The sequence below is a fragment of the Alosa sapidissima genome, chromosome 18 (assembly GCF_018492685.1).
Source record: "Alosa sapidissima isolate fAloSap1 chromosome 18, fAloSap1.pri, whole genome shotgun sequence".
NCBI lineage: Eukaryota > Metazoa > Chordata > Actinopteri > Clupeiformes > Clupeidae > Alosa > Alosa sapidissima.
Genome location: NC_055974.1, coordinates 2,479,063 through 2,497,554, shown reverse-complemented (window position 1 = coordinate 2,497,554; position 18,492 = coordinate 2,479,063). Strand labels below are relative to the sequence as shown.

At 43.5% G+C, this 18,492-nt stretch overlaps 1 protein-coding gene across 8 annotated transcripts in view; it reads left to right on the top strand.

The window, feature by feature from the left end:
- The window catches only part of LOC121689599 (calcium/calmodulin-dependent protein kinase type II delta 1 chain), an 89,218-nt gene that overhangs the window by 59,805 nt on the left and 10,921 nt on the right, over positions 1 to 18,492 (top strand). For 2 of the 8 annotated variants that reach the window (XM_042069534.1, XM_042069535.1), the window contains exons 7-16: positions 2,980 to 3,082; positions 4,145 to 4,228; positions 5,933 to 6,027; positions 6,982 to 7,104; positions 8,576 to 8,659; positions 9,401 to 9,443; positions 11,292 to 11,329; positions 13,288 to 13,350; positions 14,948 to 14,977; positions 16,660 to 16,704. In XM_042069534.1, coding sequence (XP_041925468.1) covers positions 2,980 to 3,082; positions 4,145 to 4,228; positions 5,933 to 6,027; positions 6,982 to 7,104; positions 8,576 to 8,659; positions 9,401 to 9,443; positions 11,292 to 11,329; positions 13,288 to 13,350; positions 14,948 to 14,977; positions 16,660 to 16,704 — 708 coding nt within the window. The remainder of the gene's footprint in view (positions 1 to 2,979; positions 3,083 to 4,144; positions 4,229 to 5,932; positions 6,028 to 6,981; positions 7,105 to 8,575; positions 8,660 to 9,400; positions 9,444 to 11,291; positions 11,330 to 13,287; positions 13,351 to 14,947; positions 14,978 to 16,659; positions 16,705 to 18,492) is intronic. The other 6 variants (XM_042069536.1, XM_042069538.1, XM_042069539.1 and 3 more) reach the window with 3 other exon arrangements.

The window sequence follows — 18,492 nt, the reverse complement described above, 5'->3', positions numbered from 1 at the left end:
TTTTGGTACTTGTTGTCTAGCAGATACCAGTGAGAATTGAGTGTGCATAATGCAATTCAGTGAGACAGTTAGAATCATATATGCCTTTCAGCGTGACTTATTTTTGTGGAAAACATGTGCTGGACTGGGCGGCGGTCATATTTTGTACCGCTCTGCGGTACATCTAGTTGCATTGGTTTCTGTCTTTTTTAGCTTATTTAATCACCTCATTCCTTCAGCGTGCCCCAACCTCCTGTTTACTCTCCTCCTCCCCTCTCTCATGGTCCTTTCTCTACTCCACTTCTCTTGTCCAGTGATGCCTCTCTCTCCCCCCCAGCATATCTACTGATCCGGTGGCTATTTGACTTTAAGGCGGACACATTGTCCTGAATGGCTTCATGGCTTATGAAGTTTTCTTCTTTCAAATGACTGATGTCACATCGAGCCAGAGGCTAAATTCTTAGGGGTCAGAGGGAACGGAATGAGAATCTGAGAGAGAGAGAGAGAGAGAGAGAGAGAGAGAGAGAGAGAGAGAGATGTGCATGTGAGTGAGCAAAAAGTATGTACTGTATGTGTATGAGAGAGAGAGGATGATGAAGCTTGATTGAGAGATTCATAGTTTGTTGTCCACCCAGGGTAATTACTTTATATATCCCACAGAATGTGATTTAATCGCAACTGAATGTAAATCCTGCTAATGTCAGTGTAAGGCAAGTGAGTGTAAATCCTGCTAATGTTTAATGACAGTGTAAGGCAAGGCAAGTGAGTGTAAATCCTGCTAATGTTTAATGACCGTGTAAGGCAAGGCAAGTGAGTGTAAATCCTGCTAATGTTTAATGACAGTGTAAGGCAAGGCAAGGCAAGTGAGTGTAAATCCTGCTAATGTTTAATGACAGTGTAAAGCAAGGCAAATGCAAGGCAAGTGAGTGTAAATCCTGCTAATGTTTATTGACAGTGTAAGGCAATGCAATGCAAGGCAATGCAAGTGAGTGGACGAGTATCCAGCTTGTGTTCTCTGTTGTTTAGAAGAAACCACTTCTTAAATCTCTAAGTACTGCTGCGGACCATTAGGCACCATGAGCATATTGTTATTGCACTTTCACTTACAATAACGATTTACAGGTGGTGTTGGGAAAGAGGAGTGTTGTGTGAACAGGTAGCTACTGAAATAAGGACATATTTTGACATAAATTCAGTGTAAGAGAAAAACAAGGCTGTAGGAATGTGGCATGGCAGCTTTGTAGAGAGGATGAGGGATTACTCATCTCTTATTCCTGTCTTGTTCTGACATGTTTGTCCCTGTAAAAAATGTCAGGAATGATTTGAAAAGGGCATACGGTTGATAATTCCATGCAGATCCAGTGTTGAGGATTTGTTACTGTGAGGGACATCTGGCTGCTAGAAGCTCTTCTCCCTTCAGGTGTTTTGTTTTTTTAGTTCAGTTTTTTTTTGTCTAGAACTTGGCTGCTTTGCCTATTGTGGTTTTGATTGGACTCATTATTATTTGTTTCACTCGTTCGTGCAAGTGTTGTTTAGATTTGGACCTCTATTGTGTGGAGCTCTGTCATTATTATTCTTTCAATCCACTGCTACATTTTGTCAGGGTAGTGTCTTGTTTCTTTTCTCTTTCTTTCTTTCTTTCTTTCTTTCTTTCTTTCTTTCTTTCTTTACTTCTTTCTTTCTTACTCCCCCTCCTCTGTGTCTCTATATTTAACTGCACAGTTGCTATACTTCCTTTTTTTTCTCTCTCTCTCTGTCCCTTATAAATCAAAGCTTCAGTTGGAAAATACGTGTGTGGGAGGCAAGCGATGTGTCGACGGGCGCCCTGCCGTAACATAATAAAAAGCTCAGTTTTGCGGGGATGGGGATGTGGGGGGGTGGTGCGGGTGGTAGGGGGTTGTGTTGCTGGGTGAGGGATTGGGGGTTGGTGGATGCACTGGCATTGGCTGCATGGCAACGATTCCTGGCACACTCTTCCCCCATAGCATGTTAGCCCTCTGAACTGCACGGATTGCAATTTGAATGCCCTACTAACTGCACTGTGAAAAATCGGTCACCGTAGGGGTATATTCACTGAGGGCCACTGGGAAGACAGTCACATTGTTTGTTGTTGTAATACTCAGTTTAATTTGCACAGGCTTTATTTCAAAACCCTGCTCGCTGTATCCATGGCACATTTAAGAAAGTGCAGAACGACACTGCCTTGCCATAAGCACAGTTTTGCATTTTTCTTACATGGATTGCTTCATCAGGGTTTTGCAGTAACTCTATGGATTATTCTCAGTATTAAACATGATTGACATGTATGAGATATGTAAACCATGCACTCTTTAAATACACCCCTGTGACCTCTTTATCATGTAATGTGCCTTGCTGTTCCCTGACAGCCATAGTATAACAGACTACAAATGACCCTGTTTTTAACACTGCAAACATGCACTGATCTGTATTTGTCACATGTCTAAAGAGGTCTCCTTAGTGTATTTTCCAGTATACACAACTTCATTAATAACAGAGCATTATTTCCTTATTTTGTCTATTTTGTTGCATAACGAGTCTTTAGATATCAACAAATACAGATTTCCTTATCCAGAATCCTCCTGGTCTCTTTCAAAGCCTCAAAGAGAGGTTATGCACAGATCTCTCTTAGTCAAACATAACAATGAAATTTATTCTACATGTTGTTATTACTTCAAGTTGGTTGGTTGGCTTTCCCTGAGATGTTTTAAAGTAGTTAAACCAGACTGTGCATAACCTTGGAGCTTGTAGTGATCCAACTCTGTTTAAACACTGTTACATTTTGGTTTCACACAAGTGATAATTATAATTCTTCTAAATGTTATTAAATAGAACAGTGAACATTAATGTGGTATGATACAAAGTGATTGCACAGATAATTTCACAGCCAGTCACACAGATATGTATAGCATAGTGGCAGAGCAGACTTATTGTGGCAGAGCTTCATTTAAAGCCTCCTGTCTCCTGTTTCTGGCTGCACAGCCAGAGAATCTCCTCCTGGCCAGCAAACTGAAGGGTGCCGCGGTGAAGCTGGCGGATTTCGGCCTTGCCATCGAGGTGCAGGGGGATCAGCAGGCATGGTTTGGTAAGTCTCCTCGCCCGGTCTGCCAGTCTATCAGTCTCCTAGTCAACTTGTTGAACAAAACAAATGATGAATGGATTTATTATTACTTACTTTTCATTTAGACGTGACTCATATTTTTCATTTAGACGAGACTCATAACATGTTGTGTTTGCGCAATATGAAACTGGATTTCAATGGCTTTATGGGGCTGGAAAAAAAAAAGAATTGATGATAGGATTCAGCACACTATCAGGTGTACCGTGGCAAGGTATCTGACGCCGTACTTTCCGTAGTCTACATGGAATTGAAGGAATAATTATGATAATCCTCTGTGGTCCTGGTCACCTATGGGGCATTTTTCTCTCTGTCTTTTGCGCTCCAGCACCCAGACAATGAGTTTGTGTGCCTGCGGTCAGGACAGAACCAACTGGTTATTTTAGAATTAGGCTGCATCCCTGCGAAAAAGAAGACACGCGTAATTTCCCTCAGGAGGGATTTTGGGGCCAATCTTTTTTTTTTTTTTTTTTGTTAAGAGCGCTTTAATCGCAGATCGTGATTCTCTGCTCCAGACTTGCCTGTCGGTTCGTTTGAGCAGATTTTCACATTCTTCTCCTAATTCAAGCCATTACAGTTATTCTTAATTCTGACTTAAGGGCAACTGCAGGGTTCCTTCACTTGTTAGCAGGGAAAATAACTATTTTGTGACCGTAATACCAAGCATACGAGTTCAGTATGACTGTGTTTCTTTAGGTCTCTGTTCCTTTTTTGAAGCGGTTGAGTAAAGGTGTCTCTCTATATTACATTACATTAGATTACATTTCAATGTTTGTAATTTAGCTGACGCTCTTATCGAGAGTGACTTATAGTGAACTAACTACAGAGACAGTCCCCTGGTGTAACTTGGGGCTTAAATGCCTTGCTCAGGACCACAATGATGTTGGCAGCCCCTGTCACAGTCTCTGACTGACTTGACACTGAGAGTAACATCAAACAGTCCAGTGTGACCCTGCTGTGCCTCTTCAAGATGTCTGTTCATTTCTGACGTGGTTAAGTGAACATCTTTTTATCGTGTCTTTGCTACAGGTTTTGCTGGGACTCCCGGGTACCTGTCACCTGAGGTCCTGAGGAAAGACCCCTACGGGAAGCCAGTGGACATGTGGGCCTGTGGTACGTACTGATCAGTCCACACAGTCATGCACATCACACTGCTCAGTCCACACAGTCATGCACCTCACACTGCTCAGTCCACGACGTCATGCACATCACACTGCTCAGTCCACACCATCATGCACATCACACTGATCAGTCCACAACATCACGCACATCACACTGGTCTGTTGTTTCTGTTTTATTTTAATGATAGACGTAGTTCATTAACAGTAATAAAAGGTCAATACAACAACACACATTTGCACAAAATAATAAGCATTGTGTTCATGGAAAAGGCCACTACCTAAAGTGGACTAAGACCCGATGACTTGCTCTCGGCCTGTCCAGTGCATATATCAGTGTGTCTTATGTTGGTCATAATTCTCTGTGTCTGTTTCTTTCACACCCACACTGCCCATCCACGTTGGCACCAGGCCAAGAGCTCTCACCCAGCCGCCCACCCACCCCCCATCTACATCATTAACTTCAGAATGTGACAAATGATGTAATTATGATGTGAAATGAATCATAAGCATGCTCCTCTACTGATGCCATTACTCACACTTGCTTTGTGCCATGGTGTTTCTCTTGAAGTCAGAATAAGATTTTAAAACATGGGAATCACTCTTCCTGCGGTGCATGTGAGCATGAGTATATAGGTGTGTGCATAATGGATTTGTATTGATAAATGTATTTGTATTGATGCGCGTGTGTGGTGTATTTTGTCAGTACTCTACATTCATCACACTATAGCAGAATGTTTATATATATGTGTTACCAATGGGCAATACCATGTGTAGTAATACAATATGACCCTTCTGACCCTTTCAACTACGACGAGCCTCCTCCACTGTTGCTGTTGTCCAGGCCCATGTCTAGAGTGGCTGCTCTCTCAGTGCACCTGTTGAGGGACAAGGGCTTTTATTTAACTGTAGAACAAAGGGTCCATTTGTGCACATCTCTGCCTCTCCTCCTTGAGCCGTAGCAGCACAGCTGTGATGGCAGCAGCGTTTCCTGTACGGATAATTGTCCTCCTCATTCAGGTGACGACAGCAGGACAAGAGAACCAAAGACATTTGAGGGAGCGGAGAAAAGATCAGAGGGTCTTGAGTTTAGACAATATGGCCTGACCATATAACACTATGTTTGTCACAAAAACACACCAATTAGTCATATGGGTTGCACCTATGTTAGATTAGGTCTGCAGAGAGTGTTTTATCAAAGAGAGTAACATGATTGGAGCATGCAAGTACCAAGCCCTTTTCATTATGTGGCTAATGAAGTTTAAACAAGGAGCCTTTTCAAGAACAATGACATTTGTATAACCTTGGAGGGCATTCAGATGTCCTCATATCCATATTTGAAGTGTCTGTCTTCTGAGTGGGTACGCTTACAGCATCTTTAAACAGTAGACATCAGAGAAAGCAAGTAAGCTTGTCATGGGCCCTTGTTCACATCATTTGTCACCGTTTTACAGAACTGTTTTACATTCTGTAGTGTACTATATGAGCTATTTTTCACTTACAAAAATAATAATTTAGAATGTAAACACAGACGGCTATCAGAAATATACAATGCTGCAGGTCTTACCTGAACACCATCTTGTTTAAACAGTTGCATCAATAATCAGTCTCTCTCTCTCTCTTTCTCTCTCTTTCTTTTTCTCTTTATCTCTCTCTCTCTCTCTCTCTCTCTCTCTGTCTCTCTCTGTGCCAACCCCAGGTGTTATCCTCTATATCCTGCTGGTGGGCTATCCTCCTTTCTGGGACGAGGACCAACACAGACTCTACCAGCAGATCAAGGCTGGGGCCTACGACGTGAGTCATGAGGACGCTATCTCTGAAGCACACACACGTCTCTCTGCTGCTCACTTTTCATTTCTCTCTATCTAACTAACTCTCTTTAACACACACACAGACACACTTCTCTCTCGCTCTGTCAATCAGTCTCTATTACAAACACACACACACATACACACACACACACACACACACACACACACATACACACACACACTCACTCTAAAACATTCTACGTATTATGCATACTGTGCATGCATATTGTGAGCCAAGTTTCTTGAGGAAGTCACCTTATAAAGTTCTAGACCAAGGACACTCCAGACATTTTGTGACCCTAAGCAGTGAAGACAGAGGGAGCGAGTGAGAAAGACACAGACAAGAGATGGCCGCAGTCTGTGCCAGTGCCTCAGACTGGCTCCTCGCCCGTGCCTGAGACAGATTGTGCCCACTAAGGTTTGTGGCAGGAACAGCCCAGTGGCACGTGCCCAATTTGGCACCCGTATCTAAGCACCTTATGCTCTTACATAAACTCTCGCAAGAGACCAAGAGTGTTTGGTCAACTTCACGTGTGGTCTTTTGCCAGTTCTTGTTTTTTTATTGCTATGGTTATGTCCAGGGGATGAATGTGTAGTTACATGGAGGGATGGCAAGATGGATGGATAGATATTTAAACAAAGTGTGATTATGATTTTTTCTTGTCTTTATGTTAGGCCTTTATGTTGCCAAAAACAAAGTTCACACGAATGCCTCTACTTTTTTGATGGCTAATGGGCTCCCTATATAGTGATGCCATGGCAGTTTTCCTTTACACACACACACACACACACACACACAAACACACACACAAGTATATACACACACACACACACACCCTTAGACACACAAAGACACACATATTGGGACACTCATACACAGAAAGTACTGTAGCACACAGAGCTCTTGGTTGAATGGTGTGTTTAATGTGCTCTCCAGTTCCCCTCTCCAGAGTGGGACACGGTCACTCCTGAAGCCAAGGACCTGATCAACAAGATGCTCACCATCAACCCTGCCAAACGCATCACCGCCGCCGAGGCGCTCAAGCACCCCTGGATCTGCGTATGTGACACACCTTCACACCCAGGGATGGGCAGCGTTTATGCTGCATGCATTGGAAATATGGATTTCAAATACAAAATAGTATTTTGTATTTGTATTTTATTAGGCTGAAGAAAAATGGCCTCATATTTTGTATCAAATGACTTTTTAGGTCTGCATTTTTGTAGTTTAACAATGCTGCCAAATATTGTTGGTTAAACCAATACTTTTGGTGATGTGATGACATCGTAAAAGTGCAAAACAATGAACATAGCCTCTGACTGGCGCCGACTTAGTAACTTGCCTTGACTTGTGATCAGGATGCAGAGTTTCAGGAGGATGATCCAGTGCGTGTTGCTCACACACACAATACACTCCCTCTCACACCAACCTCAAGTTTCTTGAGAACATTAATCATCCAATCGGAACATGTGAAACCACTTATGTTGTTGCCCTGCAACATTGCAGCCGTGGCCTACTAGTTAGCACTTCGGACTTGGAACCAGAGGGTTGCCGGTTCGAACCCCGACCAGTAGGCACGGCTGAAGTGCCCTTGAGCAAGGCACCTAACCCCTCACTGCTCCCTGAGCGCCGCTGTTGAAGCAGGCAGCTCACTGCGCCGGGATTAGTGTGTGCTTCGCCTCACTGTGTGTTCACTATGTGCTGAGTGTGTTTCACTAATTCACGGATTGGGATAAATGCAGAGACCGAATTTCCCTCATGGGATCAAAAGAGTACTGTATATATACTTACATACTTACTATAAAAAGGTTGCCCTATGTATCGCCTAAAGCAACACAATGAAACATTCATATTTATGCCCCTTGGAGTCAGTGTAGCACCATTTAGCTCTTACACGGTACCCAGTTGGTTAAAAACCAAACAAAATGATTAACAGTGTCACACAGTGCAATATCAAGCAATCTGGGCATGCATTAACCATGTCAGAGACTTTACTTTCCACTTTTAGCACTTGATAAGTTCAGTTGTGACTTTTTTGAGTGCATCTTTGATTCAGTATTAGGCTATGAGATGTGACAGGCAGGTCAGCATAGTTGATCTGTTGACTATAGGTTTATGGCATGTCTCGTCTCATAAGCAGAGAAAAGCTGTTGCTCTCAAACAACGTCCACTGAATCAACAGTCAGTGTACTGGTAAGGGAATAGATTAAATAGACAGATATAGAAGGTTTCATGATGTCATGCTCCAGGAGTATTTTTAGTTTTTTTTTTTCAAAATGTAAAAATACAATATTTTATCTTACATGGCGTGGCTACTGTATTTTGTAGTTTATTTTGATACACTTACAATAAGGGTATTTGCTATTTTATTTTAAAATACATTTTGATTTTTGCCCATCCCTGTTCACACCCTTGCATCCCTGTACACACACACACACACACACACAAACACACACACACACACACACACACACATATATACTGTGTATCTGGTGGTCTAATGCACCATCCTTCTCTCTCGGACCCTCAGCAACGCTCCACTGTGGCCTCCATGATGCACAGGCAGGAGACTGTGGAGTGCCTGAAGAAGTTCAATGCCAGGAGGAAGCTCAAGGTGAGGCTCCAGTCCATGTCTTCAGTACCTGACACTACCTGTGCTTGTGGAAATAATCAAAACACTGGCAATGTTTTTTTTTTCCCTTGATCCAGCCCAAGTTAATAAAAAATAATCACAACACTGACAATGGTCTGCCATGGTCCAGCTTAAAGCTAGCCCCAGGAGCCCTACCCAATCAGCCCCTCTCCTTGGGAAGAAGAGACGCCCCAGATGTGTCTGAGTTATTCAGACCATCTGTACCATAGTGTTTTCAAGCAACTAGATAATGGAATTGCATCAATGAATTGGGAGTCATTGCAAGGGAACCTTCCAATCTAAGGCAAATGCCCCTGCAGTGTTTGGTAATCTTGCTATGGTCCCTGTAGGTGGAAGATTTTGGAAGTCTTAATCTGGTGTTTTTAAAAAGGAAAGCATGTAAAGCATAGGGGAAGTGGATGTTATTGTATACCATGTATCACCTCTTCTGAATAATCTGAATATGTTTGTCCAAAAGCAAATGAGTTTACTATAAAGATCACAGATTGGAAGGGGCAGACAGGCAGACAAGCATACGGCCAGCAGTCAATACCAGGCAAAGTTAGACAGAAAGATGGACTTTTCACCTCTAGAGATCTAATCATTACCTCTCTCTACTAGACGTTTCCTAAAGACTATTAAAAATTAACGGGCAGCATATTTGTGAGAGAAGTCTCTGAGTTTGACGTCGTTGTTTGTTCACCGCTCTTGTCTTCTCTTCAGGGTGCCATCCTCACCACCATGCTGGCTACACGGAACTTCTCTAGTAAGTATTGGCTTCTTCTCTTCTCTTCTTTAATCTCTTTTCACTCTTTCTCTCTCTCTCTTCACAACTTGTGTTTTGCTTCCAGACTGTTCAGAGAGACTTCTGTGCTCTCGATTGCGTTTGCCAAAGCACCAGTACACCAGTACTGTTGCTGGGTGTAGCTCTGCTTGGCGTCTTGACCTTGAGTGGTGTTGAATTGCAATTCAAATATGCACCCCTAGTGCCCCCCCCCCCCCCCCCCCCCCCCCCCCCTGCTGAATTAAACATGCTTTAATTTGTTTATTCATATTGAGCCTGTAAGGGTCGGTGAGATGGTGGAGTCGGCGTGGGGGCCAAGTACCCTCGAGCTCAAGACCTGTGGCACAGCGGCACTGTTGACCACTTAAATGAGTCCAGTCCTGAAAGGCACCGTATGGTCTGAGGAGATCAGTTATGCTAACAAAAGCAAAGTTTGATTCAATTGAACATGCTACTACATTTTAACATGACATGGACTATTTCAAGAATAGCATGATTGGAATTTGACAGCATGTCTACAACCAAAATCCTGCCCATGGTAAATCTGTGGCTTTTGTTAAAACAACTGTCTCGCTCGCTCTCTCTCTCCTGTCACGAGGAATGAGCGGGATGGGTATGAGACAGGGAGAGAGAGGGAGAGGGAAAGTCGAAGGGGAAAAAAAAGAGAGAGAGGAAGAGAGAGAGAGAAAGAGTGAGAGATATAGTGTGGATGACCTGCCAGTGATCAGACAGATCACTCTGGCTTGGGACATCGGTGCATCAGCGCTGCGGTCAGACGTTCAGTGGATTTAGAAGCAGGCAGGACTGGGCAAGACTGAATGGCACACGGTGGTGAGCATGCTTTTCCTCGCTCCCTGCTCACTCACTCTGGACTCTTCTTAGCACGTAGTGCACTCCTAAGTGTGCAGTTTGTTTTCTTATAAAATAAAACTTTCCATTTCAAATAAAATGTTAAATTTGGCTTTTTTGTTAGTATTACTCATCACTTCACCTTTTACGTGGCCCCTTTTGGCAGTTATGATATGCTTCTGGTGTTCTCCAAAGCCTTCCACTTCCTCCCTGCATCTGTCCGTCTCCTGTCCCAGCACTGTGTCTGTCCCTCTCCCTCCCTGCATCTGTCCGTCTCCTCTCCCAGCACTGTGTCCCTCTCTCTCCCTGCATCTGTCCGTCTCCTGTCCCAGCACTGTGTCCCTCTCCCTCCCTGCATCTTCAGACTTCCATTGTGCTCACGAGCCCCATCTCTCATGTTTCTTCACCAGTATATGTAGTACACTTTTGATTGGAAACTTAGTGCTGTAATTTCTTGCATTTCACATGGTTAGCCTCGTCATAGTAGTAAAATCCGTTTTTTTGTTTTGTTATACAAGCTCATTTCATTTCATTCAGGTCTTTCTTGCCGTTTATTTAATATTGAAAGAGAGTTGATCAGAAACGGCACAGCTGTATGCCTCGATTTAACGTGTGTTTCATTGTAATGCATAAGGTATTATACAGTATGTCTTCCTCAAACTTTCTTCTCTCTGTTATTTCGGTGCATATTCTGTAACCTTTGTCGGAGCATGTCAGCTTGTGAGTGCAGGGTGTGAAATGATAATTGGCCACCTGCTGCAGAGAGAGTCCAATAAATAGGCTACATCATTAGTGTGTGTCTGTGTGTGTGTGTGTGTGTCAGCTTGTCAGCTTGGGTTTTCCAGTAGCCTAACTGTGTAATACTATTTATGTCTCTCTTTCTTTCTTTCTTTCTTTCTTTCTTTCTTTCTTTTTCCCCATCTCTCTCTCTCTCTGACTCCCTTCATCTTACTGACCCTATTTCTCTCTCTCCCACCACAGGCAAGACCCCCTTCAACAAGAAGCCTGATGGAGTGAAGGTATGGCATCTTGTGCCCTCCACCCTCTACACCTCATGTGCAAAGTTCACTGACACAAGTGGCGCTTGCGCATCCACAGCCACTTCTTTTTTCCATGCAGCTAGCTTAGCTTAGCTTAGCTTTTAGCCCAGCCTACCATAGCCTACCATAACCCTGCACATGTGCCTGCACATGTTGATCAGGGTCATCCAGAGCTTGTCTGATAAACCTGTGCCATCCTCTGAGGGAGCGGGGGAGGCTGGGTCAGCCTGTGTTTCTGTGTCGTGTTCCTGGCATATGAGCAATCCCCTTGCACAGAGCCATGCTCATCCCCCCTCCCGCTACTGCAGAGGTTAGCGAAGCGACAGATGCGCCAGAGCCAGGGGATGGCATCTGTAATCCTACACTCATCTGCCAGAGGTTTAAGAGACTCGCTGTACCCTTACCACTTCTCCCTCCTCCACCGCCTAATCCTCCTAACCCCCCCCCCCCCCCCACACACACACATACACAGGTGGAGAGATGGCTTAAGGTGCACTTGTGTGCCTCTCTGTTCTCTCTTAGTGCCTCCTCCATCTCCTGATATCTATCTGTTTTGTCATGGTAAATGAAGTGTTTTTGAACTGGTGTCCAACTGCCCTTACTTTATGTGATATCAGTGCCCCTCACTCTTTCCTTTTTTCTCTCTCTCTCTCACTCATCCTGTGCCTTCTCTTTGTTTTGGGTTTCTGGCCACACACTCTGCCACCTCAGAAAAGGAAGTCTAATTCAGCAGATATTGCTATTTTGGTGAGGCATCTATAGCTGGTGGCTTGTATCATCATCCATATAGTTCAATAGTTCCGATATGGGGTTTTTAAGCCTTAGGCTGCTATCCAGCAAGCTTACCTAGAGTTCCCCTTCTACTCCTATATTAATCTTTGATAATCTCCGTGGGTTTATATGAAGTAGGCTAATTATTATGACCGATTGTAGTCTTTTCAGTTCTTAGTCGGTATTGTATTGTGAGTGCAACGAATACTACCCCTTCTATAGCCAGTCTTTGAACATGGATTAACCTTAGTCCTAGACTAAAAGCTTTTTTTCATTGAGAGATTTTTCATTTACATTTTCTTTCATTCTAGGCAGACTAGGTTTAATCCATGTACAAGACACTGGCCCCTAGACTATAATCCATGTGGCAACAATGAGACCTGCCTTCTGCTCCCAAATGGACACAGTAAGGGTACATTCCAAACAGGAAATAATGCTATGCAGAGACTGGCATTTGTTCTCAGGACAAATCTATGATCCATTTAGCCAGACTTTGTCTCTTGCCTTGGCTGACTGGCATTCACACAGAGGGAGTCAACATTCAGATGGAAGCGGAAGCTGGTTATTCATTGAACATAAATAAATCAACGTTGCTTTAATGTCTGCCTGATCTGAGTGGCTCATTATTTTATGCCGGAAAGGTTCTATTGTTTGTCAGTTTAGTTACGGTAGTTTGTTACTGTGTGGAGACTGCTAACTGTGGCCATTTTGGATCCCCAGGACTGAGACAGCATGCTCACTGGAGGGAATAGTTTTGTTTTTAGGGCTATTCGTCTCTTGTGGTGGCCTTTAAACTCTCCCAAATGCCTATGGCACTTTTGTAGTTTCCCATGTAGAGATGCAGTGTTCATGAAACAGACAAAAAGGGAGAAACGACACTTTGTCCTTTCATATCTTGTTCACAGGGAGTGTCCAGATTAATCTGAGCTCAGGGCTAACACGGTCACTTGTTAGTGAACACAAATCAAAACAATTATCTCTATCATTCTCTTTTTTTGACTTCTCTCTCATTTTTTCTCTCTCTCTGTCATGCACACACACACTCACTTTTTATCTCTCAATTCCTGTTTATTCTTTCTTAGTTCTTTTATTTCTTTATTCTTCTCAACCACTTTGACTTCCTGTGGTCTAAGGCGTCTCTCTGTTTCTGTCCACTCGCTGTGTAGATCAACAACAACAAAGCCAACGTAGTGACCAGCCCCAAGGAGCCGGTCCCTGCTCCTGTGCTGGTACTCTGTCTGTCTCTCTGTCCGTCCGTCCATCTGTCTGTTTCTGACTGTCTGTCTGTCACTATCTGTTAGCTCAGCACTGGTCAGATCCCCTCAGTCGGTCACGCATTGTCGTTGAGACTTTCTGTTATCAATCAGAGACCAATATTTCTCTTTTTCGAGGGAGTAATGACTTCTTCTACTCTGCTGTATCTGGTGCATGGTGCTGTATAAGTACTGCAAAAGATTGCTCTTCACAAGGCAGTTTGAAATTGGAAAAGAGCATCTTTGTGATATGAAATGTAGCCATTAATGTTTTATAAAATGTATTACTTTTTATAAAAATTAGCTTAGCCTTGACTTTTTTTCAGAGATTTTCCTTGAGGTTTTGTTTCAGACTGGACTAGGCCTAATCCATTTATATGGGTAACAGTCCAATGGAGTTTTATCTGAGCTGCAGGAGAATATACACTAATTATTAAGACTGGTCCATTGAATAGGAATAGAAAGAATAGATGTTATATGTTGTGTTCTCTGGTTGTGTGTGTGTGTGTGTGTGTGTGTGTGTGAGAGAGAGAGAGAGAGAGAGAGAGAGAGACAGCATGAGTATGAGTGTCCAGATCTAACTGTCTGTGATAACATTTCTGCTCAGCTACAGTAGCTGCTAGCTCTCCTGCATGCGTGTTCCGTATTCATGGCTGTGTGTCTGTGAGAGCTGTAGATGGGAAAGTGCTCTCCACCCTCCCATTGCCACCATCTGCCCCCTCTCCACCCTCCACCCTCCACCCTCCTCGTGGGCTTCTGCTGCGGGGCGCTGCATCATATTTCCTCTCGCGCCTTCAGCCAAGGCTTCCCCCATTCGCGTGTTGCTACGGCAACGCACTAGTCACACACCGCGTGTGCCGTCAGACGGCTATAAATAGCATCCCTGTTATCAGATTTTTTTTTTTTTTGTTCATCTCTCTACCCCCCTCCAATACCCTCTGCCATTCAACCAGGGGGCCAGTTGCCTTTAATCTCATCTGCAGGGCAGATTGGCTCCAGGTTTTCATTCCAACCAACGTGCAAACCTGACACAATTTGATCAGTTGCTTCAGGACTTGTACCAACTGAGTTAAATGAGTTCAGGCATGTAGCTACTTGGTTGGAATCCAAAGCTACACCTAATTGGTTCTTTTTTGTATCAGGGAAACCTCTGATCCCTACCCATTCCATGGCCTCTACAAATGAGCTATGCTGGGCAAGGGGTGCTAGAGACCCCCTCTGAATGTCCTAATCGGCTGTGCTCCCATTGGTTGTGGACATTGAGAGTCATCTCATTTGCCTATATCCTCATTAGCGCTGCCCTCATTGGCTGTATCAGTAGTGGCTCTGCCTTGATTGGCTCTACTGTACCCACCAAGGCTGCATTTTGATTGGCAGCAGCCACACGGACTCTGTCTGATTGGCTAATGTGCCTAGCGCCTCTAACTGGACTGGCTCTGCAACTGATGCTGATGGCAGGAAGGAGTACGCCCGTGATAGGCTTTAAGTACAGTGGCTCGATCCTGATTTGTTTCTGCCTGTTGTGTTTGTTTTTGTTCCTGTTTTTTCTTATTTCTCTCTTACTATGGCCAAGGATAAACCAAGCGATCCCGGAGCTCCTAGCGTGAGCATTATAGCATATAGCAGGGTCCCCCTCGCTCAGATCCCCACACCATCTCATTGGGATTCAGGACGTGTCTTGTGACCTTGTTTTTCATAGAGCCCCAAAACTGGCCGTGCCTTACATGAAGTCTATTTATGTTGGCTTGTGATGACTAATCAACGCTTCAAAGTCATGAGCGGAGAGCTCTCATAAATAACTTCAAATTGTTGGAGTTTTAAGATATTAAGTGAATGATATGAAGAGACAGCAGTAGCCTATTCATGTTTGCTGTGCTATGTATTTCATGCGACTCTAGGAGGTGTCAACATCATGTTGTCTTCAGGAAGCCTTTGATGTAGCTCTTCCACTTGTATTGGCTGCAGTAGTATTGATTAAGTTGTTAACCCCACTAAGCTAGTTGTGTTTCTCTGCATGCTGTTGTAGTTCTTGGCTTCAGCTTTGTCCATTGTTGTTTCTGTCCACCTCTGAATCTCCCACCAGTCCAAAGCTGCTGTCATCTTTGACTCTCTCGACTGTAGTTCTAGTAGTTTTTGTTGTTGTTGTTTGTGCTTCTTCAATAAAGTACACCAAGTGGGGACATATTCTCAAGAACAGCTCTGGCAGAGCAATCTGAAATGACGTCAAGAAGAAGAGAAGAGCCAAGACACTCACATGGTTGATTTCAACTATATTCTATTCTGATGTACCCAAAACATTTAGAAATGCCCTGGCATGCTGCTGCTTCTTGGAGCGATCATCAGGATGGTCTTTGAAAAGGCCGATTTATTAGTATTAGTAAAACCAAAGCTGCAATACAGATCAGTTGAAGATCTGCAAAGCTGCTGTTTTGTCATATTTCTTTGATTATAGCCACACCCATTACTCAACTAGTTACTCAACTTAGAGGGCAGCCGTGGCCCACTGGTTAGCACTCTAGACTTGAAACCGGAGGATTGCCGGTTCGAGCCCCGACCAGTAGGCACGGCTGAAGTGCCCTTGAGCAAGGCACCTAACCCCTCACTGCTCCCAGAGCGCCGCCGTTGTAGCAGGCAGCTCACTGCGCCGGGATTAGTGTGTGCTTCACCTCACTGTGTGTTCACTGTGTGCTGTGTGTGTTTCACTAATTCACCGATTGGATTAAATGACCAAATTTCTAAATTTCCCTCACGGGATCAAAAAAGTATATATACTATACTATATACAACTGTTTCACATGTGTACGGCCGGTATTGGGTGTGTGAGAGAGATCACCCTGATGAAGACTCAGAGAAACTGTTTTTTTAATACTGTACATGCTTTAATAAATGAACCATGGTAGTGACGTGGCTCTTCTCTTGTACATGTTTGACAACATTACTTCTTTTGTCAGAGTATCCATGAATTTGACTTCTTCCAAGTGCACCTGAAAATAGGTTGCTTCCAAATTGCAGTTTGTGCTATTATGATGTGTTATATATAATGTTTTCTTCACACTGATAGAATGAACATCTCCACATGCTCTGTTTGTGTAAACCAAATGATTTCTTACTAGGCCTTTCCCATAACTGACCAGCCCTTGGTGTCCTTTAAGGCTTTCAAACCTAATAGCCCTACTGCCTCTTGAAAAAATAATCTAACATTCTTCTTCTATTCTATTTGTCCTTCCTCACCCCCTGTCTCTCTCTTTCAACACCCTTCCTCGCCCTCTCCTTTCTCTCGATCAGGAGCCTCAAACTACTGTTATCCACAATCCCACTGATGGACAGAAGGTACTGAGTGTTGTGTCTGCGAGGGACTCAGTCAGTGGGGTTGGGGTGTGCTACTTTCTGTCCCTTCCCATCAGGGATGCTCTATATTCAGAACAGTCGTCTGTGTGAAAATGGAGCATCTGGTGCTCTGGTGATTAGCACTGGTGAATACAAAAAATCAGTGAACACTGGTCTTGGTCATCTTGGTTTATCGGGAGATATATAGAAAGATATTGCTGGTACTGAATTTCATTTAAATCACATGTAGAATGCGTCAGCCAACATCCACGGATGCAAATCACATAAATCTGGCCAACTTATGTCTTTGAGATATATCTGATTTGGCGTGCATGCTGTGTCAATTTACTGAATTTAAAACCAACTAATGACTTCCTGGAGTGATGTACTCATAATATTGGCACAACCATTTGTGAGATTGGCTATCAATACACTCACGAGTTTGCATAAGTGATATTGCATGGTGAGGCTAGGGCACCAAGCCAAACACTACATGATGTTTAAATGGGACATTTGGGTGGACATTAACCAGCAGCCTCTTTCAGTAAAGCACACTAACATTTAAGCGAGCGACTGAGTGAACATTATTTGCCCATAGCAGCAGACTCTGGAGCAGAAATAGCCCAGTTTGGGCTTCGATCTGGCCCTGATATGGCTTAGCTATGGCCCAGATCCCTGCTCAGGTCCCTGCTGCTGCGGTCCTGCCTGGATCCTCTCCTGTGGTGTTATTATTAGCAGGTCCATGTATGCTCCGTATAGGAACCTTCACTTAATGGGTACACAATGCTCCTTATAGGGCAGCAAATATGGCAACCATAGGAATATATAATGAACTTTTACACCTCATTCATTGCATTTTTTTAAAGAAGCATCCATCTGCATGTCTTTTGGTTGGAGCAGTTGTATTAAGTGTGTGTTTAGTTCTACACAAGGGGTGTGGTAGATCCTTGTCCTGTGGCATTTTCCTTATTGTTTTATTATTTAGCTGGGTTACCTTTCACTGTCATTTCTCCCAGTGTGTAAGAGTGGATTAGTCGGTGTTTTGGTTGGGTTGCTGTGTGGTGCTGTTTTGTGGGTTGTTGCATCAGTTGGTGTTGATGGGGTTAATGTTGTGAGGCACTGCATTCACTTTGAAGATGTTTACACAATATTTTGGTTTGTCCCTCACTTTTCAATCCATTCTTTAAACGAGAAACCCGGCGAGTTTTCAGATAGATCTTCGTTTCCCGAGGTCATCGAGTACTGTCGGTATGGAAAGAAAACGGAAACAGAGCCAGGCAGCTACAGTGTTACACTCTGGGGGCATGTCCGTGAGCTCCATGTGTATGCCCCTAGAGAGGAGCGCTGTAGCTGCCTGGCTGTCTTACCTGTTGGCTGTAGTAACCCAAGCTAGGCAAAACCATTTGTTTTGATTGTTTCCAGGTTTTTTATACCGACAGTAATCAGTGACCTCAAGAAACGGAGATCTATGTGAAAACTCGCTGGATTTCTCCTTTAAATGTTTATAAATGCATTTAACGAATAAAATACTTTTCAAGTTGAAAGCAAACAATGTGCATTAAACTGCTTTACCACACAGTTAAAAGACTCACATACATAGCCTCTTATATGTTTTGACCTGTCTTTTGTTTCAGGTGTAGGCCGACATGCTCCTGAATGAAGTACTCTCATATGAAGTACCCACATCATGACATGTCCAGGCCCTTTCAAAGGCATTAAATAAACACGTTCTAGAGAGATGACAAGAGCAACCCCTTTTTGTTTTCTCTGCTTTAATCAGCCATTTTGTTT